Consider the following 20,208-nt stretch of genomic DNA (forward strand, 5'->3'; position numbering starts at 1 on the left):
CATACTGGTACTGTGTATTTGGCGATATATATTGTTTCAAACAGAAAGACATTTTCTGTGAGGGCCAATCTTGCACTTTCACACTGATCTAGAATCAAACTGGTGATAAAATACATGCATGACTCCTAATACAAAAACACTCCTTTACCATCACCCCCACTAAACATGCCTCATTATCGTATTAATTCTTTTTCTTCCTCTATCTCTTTATTTCTTCCTCTTCTACTAGTTCTTCTTACCAACAGGCTAAGGTCTGGAGATACCTGGGTGGGTTCACAATAAGCCACCATTCTTACCAAGATAGGCTCTGTGAGACCACTACGGTGCTGATGGGCACAGTGAAAATATCACATAACATTAATGGTTGGGGATAGGGGTTTATGGCATCCTTTATCGCTCCCCAAACCCATCCTTACATGCCTATCTCAGTGGTTAAAACATTTTATGCTCAGGTCTCCTTTAAATAAAGAAATGTAGGTTGTATAGAGACCATTCTAAATGATGTAACTACTAATATTGTCTAGTAATCCATATCTGCTGGGTCAAATGTTGTGAGTGAAAACAGCTTATAGAGGGCCCTGGAGATGGGGCATGGCCTGAGCTCATGCATGAAGACATGACTGCTCAGAGCTCCTACGGTGATCCTGCATTTTGACCCTGCAAGCAGTGAAAAACTGCACTTTAAACGTTTCTGAGGGCAGTTTCCGACTGTGGAAGCCTGTGCCAGCATTTGCAGCTTTACTTCAGTAGAAATTACAGCTGTTGAAGTGGAGCAGGTCGAAACGGCTCAGAGCTACAAAATGGCGGCTGCACTAGCCCTGTAGAGCTACGCTGACTGCGTGTGGGACGGATTCTGCAGGAACCCGTCTGACAAACTTTGCTTGGCCTGGGAAAGCATTGCTGCTCCTCCGAAACTTAATTGGGCGACCCGATCACCCTGTGGCTGTGAAGTGTGTCGGCGCTGGCTGCCCCGACCTGGATGTGAGGAGGCCGGGGTGTGGGCGGGCTGGCGCTGGTGGAGCACAGCGCTTGAGGCCGGCTGGGAGTCTCCGAATAGTGACCGACTGCTCTGAGCAGCTGGTTTACACGCTCCCCTGGAACAACATCCCTGGAGAGTAAATGTTGGAAGCTGCGCTGTGAAGAGTGTGCCCCGGGAGAAGACGAGCTGCTCTGGAAGGTTAGAGGACTATAGTTGATACTGGCGCATTGAACTGCTCTGCCGTGCTAGTAGGGAACAATTGTGCAGCAAAATGGACCTTGGCGCTGACTGAGCGCTACTGGCCCTGCGCCTTCTGGCTCCCATAGATTGTTCCGTGGCCGGCTTCTGGAAGGCATTTCTGGGTTATGAGACCTCTTGAAGTGCTGCAGACCCTGCCTGCTTGGGCCCCCTGACTAATGCCTCTTGGCACCAGACCTTGCAGAGGGCAGCTCCTCTCTGGCACATTGAGCTACTTTATTACACCTTGCCTCCCTTGAAGTCGCTTGGGGCAGTGCGCTCTGGAACGTTTCACTTAGGCAGATGGGCATTTAAGGAAGGACCCCTCCGCCCCATCTTAATGGGCACCTAATGGAGTGGTGCATATTTGTCGGGACCCTGCGATTCATTTGCTCCAGGGGGAGAACACCCTGCTCCTTATGAGGACACATGCAAACAGTCGTCCCTGCATACTCTAGCTCTGGACTGTTTCACCGTGCTGTAATCCTCTTCGCAGAGATTGAGGAACATTTTGACAACGGCCCTGCTGCTGGGGCGCACATCTGAGGGAATAGCCATGCTGTATAAGATTGAACAGGAATTGGAACTGGGCAGCATCAACGCACAGTTTATCAGGTGGCTGGAACACCTGAAACACTTGGAATTCCTGCGTCACACACCTTTGCTGGTCTTATCATAAGCAAAGGCACGATAATGGACACTTTTGCGAATCAGAACAAACCCTGGTACACCGCACCAGAAAGGGTTATGGAGCAAGTAGAACCCCAATTGTCACAAACAGGCTCACAAGAGAATCAAGTTCTAGCTGCTATAGCCGCTCTACGGTCCTCTTTGGAACATCAGGTTGATGAGATCAAAATAGATGTACAACTTCTCAGGCAAGATGTACAATCACTGACGGAGGGAGTTACAACCGCCGAAACACTATTGAAAGAAAAAACTACTACCACTGGGGACCTTCTGTCACAGAATTAAGGCTCTGGAGGCTAGGAATGCTGTAGTAGAAATGAGAGCTGAGGACGCAGATGGAAGATCCCACAGGAACAATATCCGGGTGCTGGGACTTCCGGAGGCAGCAGAGTGTGCTGAACCGACCACCTGTATTGAGAGCTTGATCCTTCAGGAAATTGGCCCCGGGAAGCTATCGCAGGGCTTCGTAGTGGAAGGGGCCCATCGCTCCCTCCAAAAAAAACCCCTGTCAGGGTCATACCCTGGACCGATTATAGCCAGGATTCTAAACTTTAGAGACCGAGAAGTTATTCTTCCATTTTCAAGAGACAGGGGCGAGATACAAAGAGGCAATTCAAGGATCGCTATATATCCGGTTTACACGCCTGCGGTCCAGAGGGCAAGGAATATGTTTGTACCCACCAAGGTTAGACTTGGGCAATTGGGACTTAAATACATGCTTATGTATCCGGCTAGGCTGAAAGTCTTATATTCGACAATCCGGAGGCGACAAACATGTGGATAGAACATAACAATCTCACCAACAAAGGTGGTACTGATGCTCCGAAAAACCAACTATGCCACTCTCTAGGTCCCCTGTGGCGGTGTGGATTTATGGATCTATTTATGGATTTATTTTTCTGCTTTTTGCCCTGCTGGACTGGGCAGCTTGTCGATATGGTTGGGATGCCTCAACTTGTGATAGCCGGCCGGTGTAGGAAGCAGGGACGATTACTTGTTTTCTCCCCCTCTGTGAACAGGTTGACTCATGTGGCATGTAGACCCCAATCCTTTTCGGAGGATGCCAGGGTAGGTTGGCTTTATACTGCAAATGTTTTAGATACATCTTTAGGGGTGACAACTTGTTGCCCACTGGTGACCTCAGTTAACCCTGCTGCTGGTTGATACCTAGTACCGGCCCCAGGAGTACGGGTGTGCCTGAACAGTGTGTTTCTGTTGAGCAATTTTCAGTCCCTGCGGTTGGGACTATGTTGTTATGTTATTATTTAGTTTGTGCTAGGCAGCTTGAAATGTTTAGAGAGGGGGCGTGCAATGGGTACAATTGTGTGTCTCTTACAATCATGTTGTCCATGTGTGTGGGAGTGTGTTTCCTCGTGACAGGTGTGGGGTTACTTAGGATCAGTTTTTTTTAAAAAACATTTTTTAAAATGTTTTATTATTTTGTCAACAACAACTCCAAACATTACAAACTTGAGGACCTCCACATTTGCATTTCACATCATTATATTACTAATTAAACATTTCGGTCCTTCCCCCTCCCGTCCCTTTAACTCGAGCCCCTACTTAAATGTCACTGTTTTGCTCATCTCTAGGCGTGGCTACTTCGGTTGTCTCTTCCGCATCATCCTCGCTATGGTCGGCCTGGGAGGGCCCTATCATCGAGGCCACCAGTTGTCTTCATGCCATCAGGGGTCCCACCTCCCTCACCCCCCCCTTGCTGACTGCTTCATACCAAGCAGCTGTTTCTGCCTCTGCCCATTTCATGAGGTCCGCCCACCACATCTCAATTCTAGGCCGTCGGGCCGCCTTCCAGCCCATTGCAATTCTCTGATTAGCCGGAATATATGCCAGGTCTTTTATCTTACTGATGTGTTTCAAGTTACGTGGTCTGGTGAAAATCCCCAGCATGCATGCTCAAGCTGACTCTACCTCCAAAGCAATTCCCTTTTCCGCAAGGCGTGTCTTCAGCTCTATCCAAAACCTTCCCACCTCTGGGCAAGCCCAAAACATGTGCAGTATCCCCGCCCCCTCTTCCCCACACCGTGGGCATTTCTGTACTATCGGGCCTCCAAACTTGGCGATTTTACTAGGGGTCATGTATGCCCTATGAGTGACAAACAATTGTATCTGCTGCAGCCTCGTATTTCGGGACACCTTCTTATGATACCTTTGGGCTCTGACCCACTGCCCATCCGACATGGATTCTCCCACCTCCTCCTCCAAGTCACGCCTCAGTTGGAGTGGCTCCCTCCCCACCCTAGTCCCCAGTAGCTCATATAGATGGGATATTTCGTGTCCACCCTCCGAGATATCATACATCGTCTCTATGGTTGCATCGGGTTGTTCCATGAGCACTGTCTCAGGCCAACATTCTCGCACCCTTCTAATAATCCTAGTATCAGTGATGTGTTGGCCTTTATGCACCCCAGTGTCCTCCACTAGCCTCTGAAAATCCAGTGCCACCCCCTCCTGCCATACATCCCCGAGGGTTGCCAGGCCCACCGCTTCCCAGTATCTACGGATCATTTGGGGGTCCTCCCCGCATAGCACCGCAAGCGGCGCCTGCACTGAGAGTGGGGTTGGGTTTCCCATCATTCGCCATGCCCTTTGCCACATTTCCCAGCCTAGCACCAGCAGCCTCGCCATTCCTAGCATCTTTGGTTTCGGCAGCCACACTGTCTCTCTGAGAAAGAAAGGGGTGGGGTCCCTAGACAGCAGCCTGGTCTCAGCCGTCTCCTCTCCAGACAGCCACTTGGCCACATATTGCAACTGTCCTGCCAAGTAATATAACTTAAAGTTCGGCAGGTTTATACCCCCCCCGTCACACGAGGTCTGTAGTTTCCACAGGGCCACCCTGTTCCTGGAGTTATGCCATAAGAAACCTCTGTACAAGCTGTGGAGTTGTACAAAAAAGTGTTTGGGAATCGCATACGGGATATTTACAAAACAATGTAACAGTCTGGGAAGCACTACCATCTTAATCAAAGCTGCTCTACCCACCATGGCCAAGGGCAGCCTGGATCAAAACCCCATACTATTCTTAATGCCATCCACTGCTTTAACTGTGTTGTGTTAGTGTTCCTGCTCAGTTGAATGATAAATATTGCTTCCCAGATACTGGAACGTCTCGGTACGCCAGGGTATTGGCAAGACCGGTAGGCTCCTAAGCGGGGTGCGTCTGTATCTCCCCAAGGGGAACATGCTAGATGTTTGGGGGGTTCACTGCTATGCCCGAGAGGGTGGCATAACGTTCCGTCACCTCCAGGACATATTGTAGGTTTTCCTCTGGGAAGCGCAGATATAAGAGGCTATCGTCTGCGTACAGTGATATAAGATGCGTCCCCCCGCAGTCTGAATCCCTATCCCCCCGTATTGTTGCCTGAGACAGATTGCCAGTGGCTCCAACGCAAGGATATACAGCATGGGTGACCAGGGGCAGCCCTGTCTGGTTCCCTTACTCAGTTGCCATTTATCAGAGATTGTAGCGCCCGTCTTGACCCTGGCAATAGGCGAGCTGTATAACATTTTAACCCACCTTAGGTATCCTGGCCCCATCCCGTATTCCCTCAGAGTCGCCATCAACCAGGGCCATCTCACTGAGTCGAAAGCCTTCACGGCATCCAGCGAGACTATTGCCAATTCGCCTGGGTCCTTCTCAGTTCGGTCAATGATGTGGTGGAGTCTCCTATGGTTGTCAGTTATGTTCCTACCAGGAACATATCCTGTTTGATCGGGGTGTATCAGTTTGCTAATGACTCGCTTAAGCCTGTTCGCTAACGCTGCCGTGAGGATTTTGCTGTACTGATTAAGCATCGATAGGGGTCTATATGACCCGCAGTCTGTACTTGGCTTACCTGGTTTTAAGAGCGGGATGACCACCTCCTCCCGTAAGGTCTCCGGCAATCTGCAGTGCTCAAACGCCTCATTAAGCATGTCCAGTAGCGGGGGGAGCACCTCTTGTTTGTACGTTTTATAGAATTCGCTGGGGAGCCCATCCGACCCCGGGGCTTTGCACGTGGGCAGGTGTTGAACCACTACCTCCAACTCTTCTAACGTGATTGGGGCGTCCAGGTCCACTCGCTCTTGATTGTCTAATTTGGACAGGCCTATGTCCTCTAGTGTTTCCTGGATCTCTTGAGCCGTCCCCTCCCCTACGTCTTCATAAAGGCGTTTATGATATCTAATGAACCCCTCATTTACTCCCTTGGGTGTCCCAGCACTGGCCTTCCTCCCCTCTAATTTCTCTGATCACTGGCCGTGGTTTTTCATTTTTGTATAGCCAGGCCAACAGCCTGCTCGGCTTGTCTCCACTCGCGTGTTGCTTTTCGACGTATTTCTTGTAACTCAGCTTGCATAGTCTATCCCAGTGCTCGCTGCCGGCCTGGTGTAACAGCTTCATCCTTTCCACATCCTCCTGTGAGGTGCCCCCTTAGGCATTATGTCTTCCAGCTCCCCCTCTGTTCCCAACTCTCGCTCTATGTCCCCTTGGAGCCCTCTAGACTTTGATATGGCCACACCCCGTATTACTAGTTTGAATGCCTCCCACAAGGTACCCACCGATTGGACACTACCTGTGTTGATATCAAAATACTCAGTGATCACCTCCCCCAAGTCCTCCCGGAATCCGGAGTCCTGCAGGGCCTCAGCCCTGAGCTTCCATGTTGGGATTCTCGCTCTAAGGGGTTGGTGTTGCCACTCCAGAACCAAGGGGGAGTGGCCCGAGAGCACTCTGGCCCTGTATTCCGCACAGTCATCTCACCTACCAGTCTGGAGCGGCGAAAAAGTAATCCAGCCTCGTATGCAGGTTATGTGGGGCCGCTTAGTGCGAGTACTGCCTATCTGCTAGGTGTAACTGTCTCCAGACATCTTCGAGTCCAAAGTCTCTCAGTAGGGCCTGTAATGCTTTTGCAGCCGGAGTGGGTGTGTCTGGTTTACCATCTGATCTGTCCATTTTAGGGTATAATGTACAGTTAAAATAGGCCGCTATGTCTTGGTTGGGGGCGTACAAATTTATAATGCTCACTTCCCTGTTTTCCAGCATCCCCCTCACCACCATCATTCTACCTTCTGGGTCTGTCGTGGTCTGAAGCAGCTGAAATGGTACATGCGGTGCCACCCGCGTGATGCATATGCTGAGTATGTGGCTCCCGTGGTACACCCTCTACACTTCTTCTGGACCACCTCCAGCTTCTCTCTAGTAAGGTGGGTTTCCTGTAATAGTGCTATATTGATCTTTAGCCATTTTAGGTACATCATTACTTTATTCCGCTTCAAATAGCTATTAAGGCCCCTCACATTCCAGGTCACCACTCTAAGGCTACCCAACGCCATCTGTGGGTTGTCCCGCCTCTCCTCCCAGTTTCCTCTTCCTGCCTGATTTGACACAAGATTGGGCTCGTTCCCCTCCCACTCCCAACAAAAACTCCCCAACTAACCCCCTGTATCCCCCTGCCCTGCTACCAACACTGCACACAACCCCTTCCCTCCCTCCACCCTACCCAACCCCAACAAATGCCCAGCTCCATCCCTGGATCTCAGGTTCCCCCGCGTTTGGTCCAGCTTTGGACCCGGCAGGGTGTCACCGGTCTATCGTTGAACCTACTAGTCTATTCAATATGGGGGTATGAGGACTAGTTCCATTAGGCTCCTGCATCATTAGCTAGGTTCCTCGTGCTCGAGGATCATACGTATATGTGGTGCCCTAAACACGTTCCTCCATCAGGCTATATCCCTTACTATATTCAAGTCCCAATGTCTTATACTGCGACACCCGCAGTCACATGTTACTTATCTGCACCATCTTCCTTCTGGATGCCCGATTCTTCGGGGCAGCTTTGCATGTCTAGCCATTCCATGGCCTCTCTAGGAGTTTCAAAAAACAATGTTCAGCTCTTATGAATCACTTTCAGCTTCGCCGGGTAGAGCAGCATGTATTTGTGGCCTGCTTCGCGCAGCCTTCTTTTCACGGCCCCAAAGTTCATGCGTTGCTGTTGAACCTGCAGGGTGTAGTCCAGGTATGCCGTTATGTCTGCCAACGCCCTTCGCATCGTTCCGCCCTTCCGGAAATGCTCTAGGATTCTCTCCTGGTCACGGTAGTTCAAGATCTTAGCTATCACCGGTCTGGGGGGGTTCCCAGGGGTGGCTTCCTCATCAGGGCCCTGTGCGCCCTTTCCACTGCAACCCCCTGGGACAACACTCCCCCGGTTATCTCCTGCAGCAGCATTGATTCGACATATTCTGTAGGGTTAGGTCCCTCAGCTCCTTTAGGTAGTCCAACGATGCATATATTATTTCTTCGGGCCAGTCCCTCCGCCTCTTCCGCCCTACTTTCCAGGTTGCCTACTCGTTGTACTAAGGATTTGTGGGCTGCACATTCCGCTGTGTTCGGGGCCACCTCTTTCTCTAGGTCGCCTGTGCGTTCAGCCAGCCCTCTAACATCTTGCCGGAGGAGGTTCACCTCCTCTTGTACTGCCCCGACTTTGAGCTCTAGTGCCGCCTTTAGCTCATTCATGGCCAGTCCCAGTTTGGTTTCCCAAGCCACTTTTCAATCGCAGCAAGGATCTCCTGGTCACGTGCTCCCGGAGGGGGCTTTATCTTTTCTCCTGGCCCCTTCTGCACCTGGTGATGTTCTAGCAGATTCATCCAGCGTGGGCTGCTTGCCCTTCGCTCTAGGCAGTTTGGTGGACATCTCGGTGTATCAAGGCTGTGCACGCAGGCCCGGCAGCTTGTGATTTCTTGCTTCTGCTGGGATAGACTGCTTCTGGTGCTCGGACCCTGGCAAGCAGTATTAGGAGATCCCTTGTACAGCCCAATCTACTCCTGGAGTGGGCTGTGTCCTCCCACCTATTGATCTTGGGCAAGTCAGTCTGCTTTGGCTGCTAGTCCAGGCCTCGCTGGACCAGGCCCACGGGCCCACACCCCAGTGCCTATGGGTCTATCTGCGTGCTAGCACTGGCACAACGTGTGCGACCCTGCTTCCTGCTAGGTCCCCTTTGCCTCCTGCACCTGGGTAATGGTTGAGTTGCTCAGCGAGTGTAACCTTGAGGAGTCTCGGGTCACCGTCCCTGTGCCCACAGGCTTGCGGTGTGACAAGAGTTTTTCCAGCTTTTTTCATTTCACTGGGGTATTGTCATGATGCCTACCCCCGGAGCACCAGGCCAGGCCCAGCACCCCCGGAAGCAGGCATCATGCCCTCGGGTAAAAGCCCAGCGGCCCCTTATAGGGGCTCTTTGGACTCAGTCCTGGCGCCTTTGGCGCCAGGCTCATATTGGACATCAGTCCTGGCGCCATAGGCGCCAGGCTCATAAAGGGAGGTGTTTTGTGCACTTACCTGATGCAGACCATGCTGCACGCTTCAGGCCTCCCTGAGACCTGAAAGGGACTATTTTTTTATAGGGACTATTTTTTCACTCGGGCGTGGCCAGGGAAGGATACATACCTAGTTGGGGAAGGATACATACCTGGGACTTCTTTGGAGGCTATTTAAGCCACGCCCAGACAGCAGCTCATGCTTCGCGTTGTTCTGCTTCCTGCAGCTTAACGCTCACCGTGTCTGCTCCTGCTCCTGGACTCCAGCCACGCCCGCCTCGAACCTGGAAGACCTGCAAGGAAGGAAGAGAAGAGAAAGGTGAAAACCAAGGACTATTTCAAACTTCTTACCTGCATCCGGAATCTTCTCGCCAGCATCCCTGAAGAAAGACTTCCATTTAAAAGCATTGCGTTACTCGCTGCAGCACCACGCTTCACTCACCTGTCCTCGAGACATCTCCCGGCTCCATCGCGGCTGTCAGCATCAGACGCCACATCTCTGCACCTAGGGGAGAGAGGAAGAAACAAAAGGTGAGCAGAAGGAACACAGAAGGAAAGCCTGATTAACAGCCATAATACTTACCGGCTTTTCTTCCACATTTCGGGTCGGCGCCGCCCCGTTGGCACGTACCGTACCCCGGCCCCTATGGGGAAAGGACAAGAGACATTTCTGGGGAATGATAAGGACATTTAGAGGGATCGCCCTCATCACTACTCACCTCGGCAGTTTAACCCCTCGACGCATCGCCTTCATTCTGCACCTGAAATAAAGGACAGATCACAGGTTAGAAAGACAACATAAAGGGGGCCTCACTTGAACTTTGAACTTTCATACTTACGGCGCATCGCTCAGGAAAGTCAAGTGGATTTTGCCAGCGCCATTCTGAAAACCAGTGAAGTAACTGGACGAACGCGCGCCCCTGCACCAGAAGCAGGATGGAGAGTTCATCCTTCCAAACCATAAGGTGAGCTTAAACCGGGGTTTGGAGGACGTTAGAGAGGAACGAAGAGGGAAAGGGGGGAGCTAGCACACTATTCTGCAGACTGTTAATCCCCTTTCTCATCTGCTGAAGGATATTCCTACGGGCCAGGCAAGCACGATTTGGAGGTCCTGTCCAATCAGTGTTCCGGGTCCTGCGCATCACGCTAGAAGAGGCCACAGCAATCCAGACTAGACCAGCGCCCCCGTGGGAACCAGGTGAGCGTTACAGGTATTCAGCCCCAGCACATTAAGTGTAAGAGGTGTGAGAAACCTGAAGGTTTCTCCCTAGCTAGTCCACGGGGATCTGTCATCCAGGTGGCCAGGACACAGCCATCACTATTGGATCTAGTTCCTGGGGGTGAACCAGTGAGGCAGGATCACCTGGAAAAGGGGTCCTCGGGAAGTGGGAGTGGGACACAGACGACTGAGACATGGTATCCCCCTTCCTTCAACACCTTTCCCCCATCCTCTTCTCCGTAGGACATTAAAAAACACTGCCCCCACTTCCTTTCCGACACAAACACTTTTGCACAACACGAAAAACAACGGACTAACTTTACCTGACATGTCCCAATACAAGGGTCAGGCAAAGTCAGGCAATTAACCTGACAGCCCTTTCCCTTCCCCACAGAGATAAAAGGTGGATTAAGAGAGCACAGTACAAGCTAAGCAGACCGCATGACAAGACAGCTATCCAGGCCCGGCAGTTCAAGAGGAGGAGAAAGGCGGCGAATATCGAGAGGCTGACAAGGAGAGACACAACCTTGCCCTTTTTGACTCAAACTTGCGAAACCTCAGCAGAAGGAATCGTAAGACCGAGGACAATAGCCCAAGTGTGTTGCAGCAGATACCGATGGTACATGGAGCGTGCCTATGCTGTTGAGCAGGAGCGAAGGAAACTCCTGCTACTGTGGTACCGGCCTGGACTCTGGATACAAGGAAAGCCAAGCAATTCATCAAAGCCGATAAGAACCGAACTGTGTTAAATGAAACTCACAGAAATGGCATATTGAGAAGAGTTCAAAGAACTAAAAAATGTTAATGCAAGACCAGCTGCAGAGGGAACCGGCACCACGTGGATGCTAACTTGAGAGACCCTGGTCGATGCCATGGTGAGTGAAACTATTGATACCAGAAGGTCGTAGGAGAGCCTAAAGCCAGCACAGTTCAAAGTGGTCATACAGGAGGTCTAGCAAAATCCATGTACAGTCGAAAGTCTTTGACCTACAAATTGTTGAGAAAGCAAGGGAAGTGAGTCCTGCAATCATTTAAAGCAAAATAAATTGTGAAACGGCAAGAGTGAACCCGACGGAAGGATGGCAGTAAAGACGGGCAAAGTCTAAAACCCGGTAGGGGGATGTCCACGGAGAACTGTTTAAAAAGACATTAAGATTTGTGAATGCTGGGACAGCCATAGTGAACCTGGCAGAGGGAGGCTGAAAGTAAAGAGGGGTCAACGCCCGGAAGAGGGGGAACCAGGGGTGAGAAATCCTCATTCTAAGTAATATAAGGAAACAAACTAATATTTGGTAAAGGAACTTTTATTTTGTTATCGTGAATACATCCGGTCCTCGAAGGCAAGAGACTTTCAAGAGAAACGAGGCTTGGCCATCCACAGCCCTGATAGCTGAAAGCGGAACTGTCGTCTCGTGCTGGGGAAGCCCAAGAGTGTAGTGTGCTCCAAGATCTCACCTTACCCTGTGCTCAAAACATGGGGAAGGCAGACCCAGGTTACCGCATCCTGACATATTATTTTGTGAACACTTCTTCCTTTCTTCTGAATAATATCCCACACTCTTTTGTAACTAGTAGTAAGGATTGGCAATAGGTTTTTGGATAGGCCCTTTTTATTTGACAAGACGCCACTAGTACTGCCTTATTTTCATTTGATGGTCGAAAGTTGCTCCCATCTTAGATTTAGATTAGGTGTTTATCTCACCCATTATAAATTTCAATAAACACCCTTGAACTGTGATCACTTGTGTCTGTCTTTACTGTTGTCACCATGAATTCCTTACAACTTACAGGTTGCCCCTGCACCACTGTGGTTTTGTGCGTAGTTGGCATGGTGTGTTGAGGATATGCCTGAATCCAAGATGGCGGATGGTGGTTTTGTGCTCTCGACAGTTGCTGCACAAGAATTAACAAATGCAAAATACACACAATGGCCTACAACAGATGATTAGCCTCAATAGGGAGAGACATCACTTACAGGGAAATTAACAAAACGTCTGTATCGTCGCTCGCAGAATAATTATTGAATAATCAGTCATCAAGAGTCATTTGAAAGAGTTAAGCACTCGACAGAAATGGTTACAGACTGGAGAATGAAGGAGCAGGATTTGAAGAGCAGTTGCTGGTTGAGAGAGTGGCTTGCGGGAGATTCCAGAACAGGCCCTATAGCTAGCTGTGCAGTGGCTGCAATTAAAGCCTTAGTGGACCGTAAGCCAAACCTTTAGCCGAGGACTAGTAGGGCCACCTTCTCAGAGGAAAGGGGGGATGGCAGTAGCCCTAGCCACTGCCTGACTAACCCAAAAGGGGGATGGGAGGTGGGGCGTGGAGGAGTATGATGTTACAGCAGCCCGGAATAAAACCTAAGGGGGAAGAACTACTTGCTGCTAGGAGTATGTTAATAGGTTTGCATAATAACCCAGGAGGGTGACCTATGGCTGGAGGGTAATAATATTGCAGCCTTACCTCAACCCTAAGGAGTGGGAATTAAATACTTGCTGGCAGGTATTTGTTGAATGTTATGTATAATTGCTTAGGGGGGTGATGTGTAGGTAGAGGTTCCGAATATCTGAGCCTGAAAAGACACTAGCAAGGGGGGGGGACAATACTTGCTGGTCAGAGTGCCAAGAAGTGACTAGGGTGCTATATTCCTTGTAGAAACATCACTAAGAAGAGAACAGGGCTCTTTAGGTTTGGAACTGTTTTTTTCAGAAGGGATCCTTGTGAAAGAATAGTATCCCCTTAGTAACAATTAGTTATCTTTGATACACCAAGGGGTTGACTGTTCTGCACCTTGAATAAAACAATCCTTATAATTTCTACTTTGATTGTTTAAGTGCCCCTGACAGTTAATAAAGGTATTGAACCTTAATTTCTGACTTTTGTGTGATCTGTTGGTCCTCCACACAGAAACAACTCAGCTGCAGAAATCAGGATTAATGTGCTGAAAGGCCCAAGCTACCCAAAGTTTCTTTGCAGGAACTGTAGGCAGCTGGCAGGATATCTGCTGGCACTAACACTTCACTCCCTCCTCCTGAATGGTCAGTGGAAAGTCCTGATGGTCATGTGCACCTGAGGCCCCAATTTATCTTCTTCAATTTTCCTGCACTCTTGCAGAGTAGTCCCTTGCTCTAGCTGCACTATTCAGCCTTTTTCGTACTGCATGGAAGCTAAATTGAGATAATGCTTAGCCTGGGATCTCCTGCATCGTAGCAGATCTGATGCAGTGAAATCTGCATCCGTCAATTGAGTCTACCCATTCCAAGCATTGGTCATCATTTATGTTCTAGCGTGAGCCCAGCTTTCTCCTATCACATGCATTTGTCCATTTAAACATTATATACATTTTGCATGATAGGTCCCTATGGGGTTAACTGTACCCAAATAAAAAGCACATGTTCATCCAAGTCTTTAGAAGCTTCTGGACATATGTTGCTAATTCCGAGCGCTTCATGCTATGACTATTCAAAGGTTTGGAGCTACAGTGATCCTCTGTGACTCCTAGTATCCTGCCTATACTTTGTCTGGTGGCAATCACTTTGGGTTGACGATTTAACAAGCCTGGGGCTTTTAGAGTTTTGCAGTCATACTTAACGTCCATCTCATTGATGGCAGTGCTAAGAACAGGTTCACATTTCCTATCAAAGGATTGCTTGAGATTCCATATTTGTTGCTTTCAGAATATTCCCCTGGGATAAAAAGAAAGTTTTCATGTACTATCCAGGCATAAAAGTGACTTGTGCTTTGAGATGAATGCCTGTTTCTCCTCTGTATGAAGCTCCTGAAGAAAAGGCATGACAGAGGGCCTCGTTACGACCCTGGCGGTAGGGGTTAACGGTGCTGGTAGGGCTGCCAGCGCCGTTAACCCCATACCGCCTCATTACGAGGTCTGCTCGCAGGTCCCGCTAAGGACGCCTGTTAAAACCAGGCGTCCTTAGCGGGTCCCGCGAGCAGACTAGGATGCTAACAACGGGCCCGTCATTAAGGGGCCTGATGTTAGCATCCTCCCCATTCCCATTGAGCCCTATGGGGGTACAAATGGGAATGGGGATGTACCGGGCCCGGGTTCCTTGAATGGGGAAATACTGGGCCCTCCAAGGTCGGAATGGCCCGGTATTTCCCCATTCAAGGAACCCAGACCCAGGTTTGGGGGTAGCCATGCCCTTATTAAGGGCGTGGCTACCTCTAAACTCGTAATGAGGCCCATAGTCTAGACGTTACCAGAGCATTTTGAAATTAAGTCTTTTTTTGTGGTGTCTCCTCCAAAGTAATCAAACCATCAACTGCAACCCTTAGTCGCGGGATTTGCTCAACGATTTCGAAAGCCTGCCATCCAGTCTCATTTTCTGTGTGCGGGATCTTCCAGTCCACTTAGGCAATCCAATCTTCTGGGGCATAAACTCAAAGACCCTATCCTTTGAGATATTTGTAACACAGCCAAGTGGGTTTCTACCCACATGGTCACCAAACACTTCAAGTTGACGTTTAGGGTCGTCAAATCGGTAAAGCCTGCTCACAGTTACTTCATTCTGGGACATCATGAGTTGACTGAACAATCAATACATTTCCATTGGTAGCATTCATACACTTTTATGTGTGATTCTTTCCACAAGCCCTCTCTCTGCATGCATTGATCTGTCCTCATCATGATCATGAAAAGACTGTGACAGAGAAAGGTGACTGAAGCTAAGAGACTGTACACTTCTCTTGTCTCATCACGTGACCTTGAGCCTTCCATCCTACCCAGAAGGTTTGCCCATAAAAATCGATGAAAGCTTATATCATAAAGTAGAGGATTAATAATGTTTTTTTCTTTGTGGCTGCAAAAGGGTCTGTGTTTCACAGGCGCGACACCTGAAGAAATGGGGACTGTGATGGGTCAGGTGGACTAAGAGTAAAGTCGATTACCATAAATAATCCCCTAGAATGAATGACATAGAGTGGAATGCATATAGAAATCATTGGAAGAGAGTGGACGAAGTATATGAATAAAGACCACAGGGAAACCATGATGTTACAGAAAGAGGAAGAAAATTAAAGAACGCAATGTGGCCCAGAAAAGGGCCCGGCTAGGAAGGGCTGCATGCTTTTCATCGAAGGGAAAACCTAGAAAGCAAGACACAGACACCAGGGTTTAATAATAATACTCTATTTAATGTTGTTGGTGTGTGTGTGTTTGATTTACTTTTGGAAAAGTCCATCCAGCCCACCATGGGTCTGGATGTAATGTTGGGAAGAAATAAAAGGGAAAGAACAAAGAGACGGAACTCCTTAGCCCAGGATTGGACTCTGGCTAGTCAGGGGAGAAAGGAGTCCAAATGAAATTTGAAAAAGAAAATAGTTAAAAAAGACAATTGAGAGGGAGTTAGAAAAAAGGAGAGAAGAAAGAAGAGACCGGAGAAGAGGGAGTGGAAAGGAAACCCCCTGAGGGGTGGCTGTGGTCTTGAGCAGCCCCCCAGAAAGTGTGGTGGTGTGTGTGGAGCCCTCCAGCAAGTGAACTGTGGTGTCGAGCTGCATTGCAGAGGCTGCCCAGGCCAAAAATGGTGAACTACCGAGCCAAGCTGCCTCAGGAGGGCGGCCCGAAGCGGGGAGCCTGAGGAGTGGGGACACCCTGAAGATGGCAAGCTGGCTGCAGGGCTGGCGGTGAGTACGGTTGCCCCCACCTGTCTAGGAGGGCCTCCCTGAAGATGAAAGAGTGGACGTGGGGCATAATGGTGTTGTAGGGTGCCGCCCAAGGATATTTGAGGCACGGGTCCCACATGGTGTTTATGGGTGGCCTCACGTGGTGGATGGGGCCACCCAGAAGAACAAAAAGTGGGGCCAGGCCCCAGTTTCATCAATGAGATCACACTCAGCCTCCAGAAGGACAGACCCATGGAAGGTGCAGCAGTCACCCCCATTGTGACATAATATATTATGTTGTTTATATGTTGTGTTTGTCAATTTTATACTTATGTTTATAGTTAGTATTATGTTTATCGTTATAACAGCTAATGTTTACACTAGGAATTTTATGTAGGGAAATGTAGTGTAGGGGAAAGTTAAATAGGCAATGTTAAGTAGGTAAGGGGTATAGTGAATGTATAAGGGAGTAGAGGGGGAGGCACCCTGGTGGGAGGTAGTGAAAGGAAGCAGCGGCCTGCCGAGACCTCCGAGGGAGGTGGGACCACTCACGGACGCCATCCACTGGCCCCACGCTTCAGTGGATGGCACCAGTCAATAGGTAGGGGGGTCTGTTGCTTCTGTCTCACACTATGGGTCCCCTCAAGGAACGATGGACTGATGGAGCAGATCCCCATTTATATGATACTTACATTAGGGGAATTTTAGGAGGGGGAGATTAAAGTTTACTTTTTTTGTGTAAATAAAGAGTGGCCCCAGTTGGGATCCCTGTAAAATCCACTTTGGTGTCTGTGTCCAGTTAATAAGGTAAGCACTCAGGGTGTAGCCCATCTCCTGTCATGTGCAATTTTATTTTAGAGGTTTGGTGCCCCTCCCTATACAGCTGGACTGGGGGGTGGGAGGGGTAGTGGTGATTCCCGTCAGGACTGTCCCTGGTCTGGTGTGTGTACACCCTTTTTTGGACCAAGGCTGGAAAATAGGTGCTACATTCATTTTTCGAAATAAAATAAAATAAAAGATGAGACAAAGAATAGAGACAAAAATAGGAAAACCTACTAACATGTTGACCGATAGGACCTAAAGCCCCAATTTTAGGATCCGGTTTCATAACTTCTGCCTTTCCAAACTAGATAGCAGATATGTCACAAGAAATGTGGCTCTCATTGCGAGCATGGCGGTCTGGGAAGTATGGTACCGGTAAGCATGCCGGTACCGTACTTCCTAGATCGCCATACTACAGGCTCTGCTCGCGGGAACCGTTTCACCCTCTAGGTTTTTCCTGGCGGGTGTAAAGGCACCCGCGAGCAGAGCACGTCGGATGCACCGGCACATGCAGAGTTGTGCCCTATGAGGCAGAATGGGGATGAGGAGGCCCTTGATTCCGGCACAAAAAATGGGCAAGTACCGGGTCCGCCTAACTCGGCATGACCCGCTTCTTGCCCATTCACAGGTGCCGGAAAAAAAGGCAACTCCGGCGGCAGCCGTGCCGCTACCGCCAGAGTTGTAATGAGGGCCATTTACATTGTTATAGTTTCTTATTTATTAAATTGTGCAGGATATCCTTTAAGAGAAGATCTAAAAATCGATTCTCCAAGCTAAAAGTCAAATGTTTCTCTGTCCCACTCATGATCTCTTGTTCATATCCTGTTGATAAGCTGCACCCCAAAGTAAATAGTGCCGTTTGTCAGATGGCGTTCAGACCAGCAGTGGGAATTGCACACTGCTTTTTTTCCATCAATGATCACTATTCATTATTCATTGTAGTTCACCCAGGAAGGTGTTGCTTGCAGTGGAAGTCCGCCTGTGCACTAATTTGACAAACTCCTCACAAAATCTTACCCAAAATGATATCGTGATGCTTGCATGTCACTATGTGAGATCTGTTATGTGATCCTGCCACATGACAAATGTTTAAAAAACTATTTAACACGCTGTATTTGGAAAGGAGAAAAGGAATAGGACTTGTTGGCAGTCGAATCATTCGAGCTGCCTAAAGTAAATGAAAATAACTTTACATTGTATAATTATTCCCTAATCAAAGATGCTTAATAGGTGACAATACATTTCATTCTTTTCAGGTGGAAAATTCTTTCCAGGATGTTGCTGCCTATTTCTCTGACAATCAGTGGAAGCTTCTACACGAATGGCAGAAGGATCTTTACAGGAATGTGATGAATGAAATCCAGCAAGCATTAGCCTCTCTGGGTAAGGATAGAGCCTGTAGTTGTATACGTTTTTCCAATCTATGAAAGACATAAACTGGTTCCAGCTTCAGTCTGCGCATAGGACATTTACAGTAGTCTTAAATACATATTGCCCAGATGACTTCTGGTAATCCCCATTTCATCAACTGTGCTCTCTCGTCAACTTCTTCATGTATGTGAGGTTTCCTCCCTACATAACATACATTTTTTTTTTATAGATCCCCAAAGGCCGTCCCACTCTCTACTGACATCAGTCCCCTCTTCCTATCATATCAGCCCATATCAACTTCCAATTGGCAGAGCTGAAACTGTGACCCGTCGTTCGTCTGGTGGAGGAGGGGGACGGGTCAAAGCTAGATAGCAAGGGAGGAGAACAGGTATAATAAGGATTAACAGAAAGAATCTTGGCATTACCTCCAAGCTCGCCCTCACCACCTCCCTCATGTATCTGAGGATACAACCAAGAATCGAGGCAAGACATGTCAATAATTGACATTACATTGCATCAGTTTGCAACACCTTTACTGTGAGCCAAATAACCCAGGAAATTCTTAAATCACATTAACAACACTCAGAATGGAGGCACCCACTCTTGCCTCTTCAGAGACATTAGCCTGTAGCTTCTAAGAATCCACAAACCTAGAAGCAGAGGCCTATGTTGCTGCCCAGCAAATATCACTCAATGGGATGCCCAATGACTCTGACCAGGAAGCTGATATGCCCCGGGTAGATCTGCTCTGGGCAGTGGGAGGAAGGGACATCACATATTCCATTAAAATATTCTCCCCACCACCCTATGACATCCAGAAGAAGTAACTGTTCCTCTTCTTGTGAACCCTTGTACAGCCCAAAGGCAGGCAAAATAATGTGTTGATTCAAATTAAACGTTCAGCATATGTTGGACAAATACCCTGAACCTGGCATAAAACCAAAGCCTCTGGTAGAATCCTGAGATTGGGCTGTCAGAATAGCGCACCAATGACCCCCATCTTCCTAAGATAATTAATTTCTACCAGGAGCCCAGCTTTTCAAGTGAGCCAATTTCCGATCTTCCTCCTTTAATGGTGCATTGGTGTCATTGCCATTGGACAAGGGTCCAGGCCTTCCTCACCCCAAGGGTCCAAATGGACCCAGTCCTGGCGCCTAGGGCACCTGCCTCAGGGCAGGGCGTGGCCATAGACTATCATTGGAAGGCACGTGCAAGAGTCCCTGGTAGGGGCACGGTGGATGTTAGGGAGAATTCTCTGTTTAAGCTGAATTTCCTAACCTAGTGAGTCCCCCAGCAGCTTTGCTGGATTTCTGGAGTTTGTTTTTTTTCCTCCTGCCAAGAGTGAGACTCTTTTTCTCCCACTCTTGGACATGATTTATGGTATTCCTTTGACTGGTAATGTGTTTTATGGGCTATGGGGTCCTTTACTCCATAGGGTCTCATGTGTTTTTACTATGTGTTTTACACAGCACCCTCCGTGCAGTAACACAGGGGTGTCATAGTGACACCCCACCATAGACTCCATACCCTGGGACTGACTACTGTCTTCCAGGGCATATAAAGTCACCATTGGCTTTACTAGTCCCAAATTATTAACAGAAACCAGTACAAACCATCATAATGTGGACGTACTGGTCGGGGCAATTCGATTGCCCCGGGGTCTGCTAGTCGAGGGGGCACGTCTCCGTCCCCCCTGCTCGAGTTTTGGCTGGTGGCAGTGGAAACTACTTTTTATATTCGACCGCGAATATTTCCCTATGGGATTTTCCCATTGTTCGAGGCTTCCAACTTTAATTATTTAATTCTCATAGCCTCGAACATACCGCCGGTTTATTTAATTAATATTAATTCTCCGGTTGGTATTTTTTGCCAAGACTCGATTCTAAAATGGCGTTTGTGTTCTCTTCTGTGACTCCAACCCAAGTCGAGCCCTTTGTTCCACTTTTTGGCGGGCTTCTCCACAGAA

General features: G+C 48.7%; 1 protein-coding gene across 1 annotated transcript in view; it reads left to right on the forward strand.

The window, feature by feature from the left end:
* LOC138510497 (zinc finger protein ZFP2-like) overlaps nt 1-20,208 on the forward strand; it is a 303,907-nt gene that overhangs the window by 45,084 nt on the left and 238,615 nt on the right. Inside the window, exon 2 of the mRNA XM_069626192.1 lies at nt 18,128-18,254. Coding sequence (XP_069482293.1) covers nt 18,128-18,254 — 127 coding nt within the window. The remainder of the gene's footprint in view (nt 1-18,127; nt 18,255-20,208) is intronic.

Source organism: Ambystoma mexicanum, chromosome 6p, assembly GCF_040938575.1.
Source record: "Ambystoma mexicanum isolate Mex_15411 chromosome 6p, UKY_AmexF1_1, whole genome shotgun sequence".
Lineage (NCBI taxonomy): Eukaryota > Metazoa > Chordata > Amphibia > Caudata > Ambystomatidae > Ambystoma > Ambystoma mexicanum.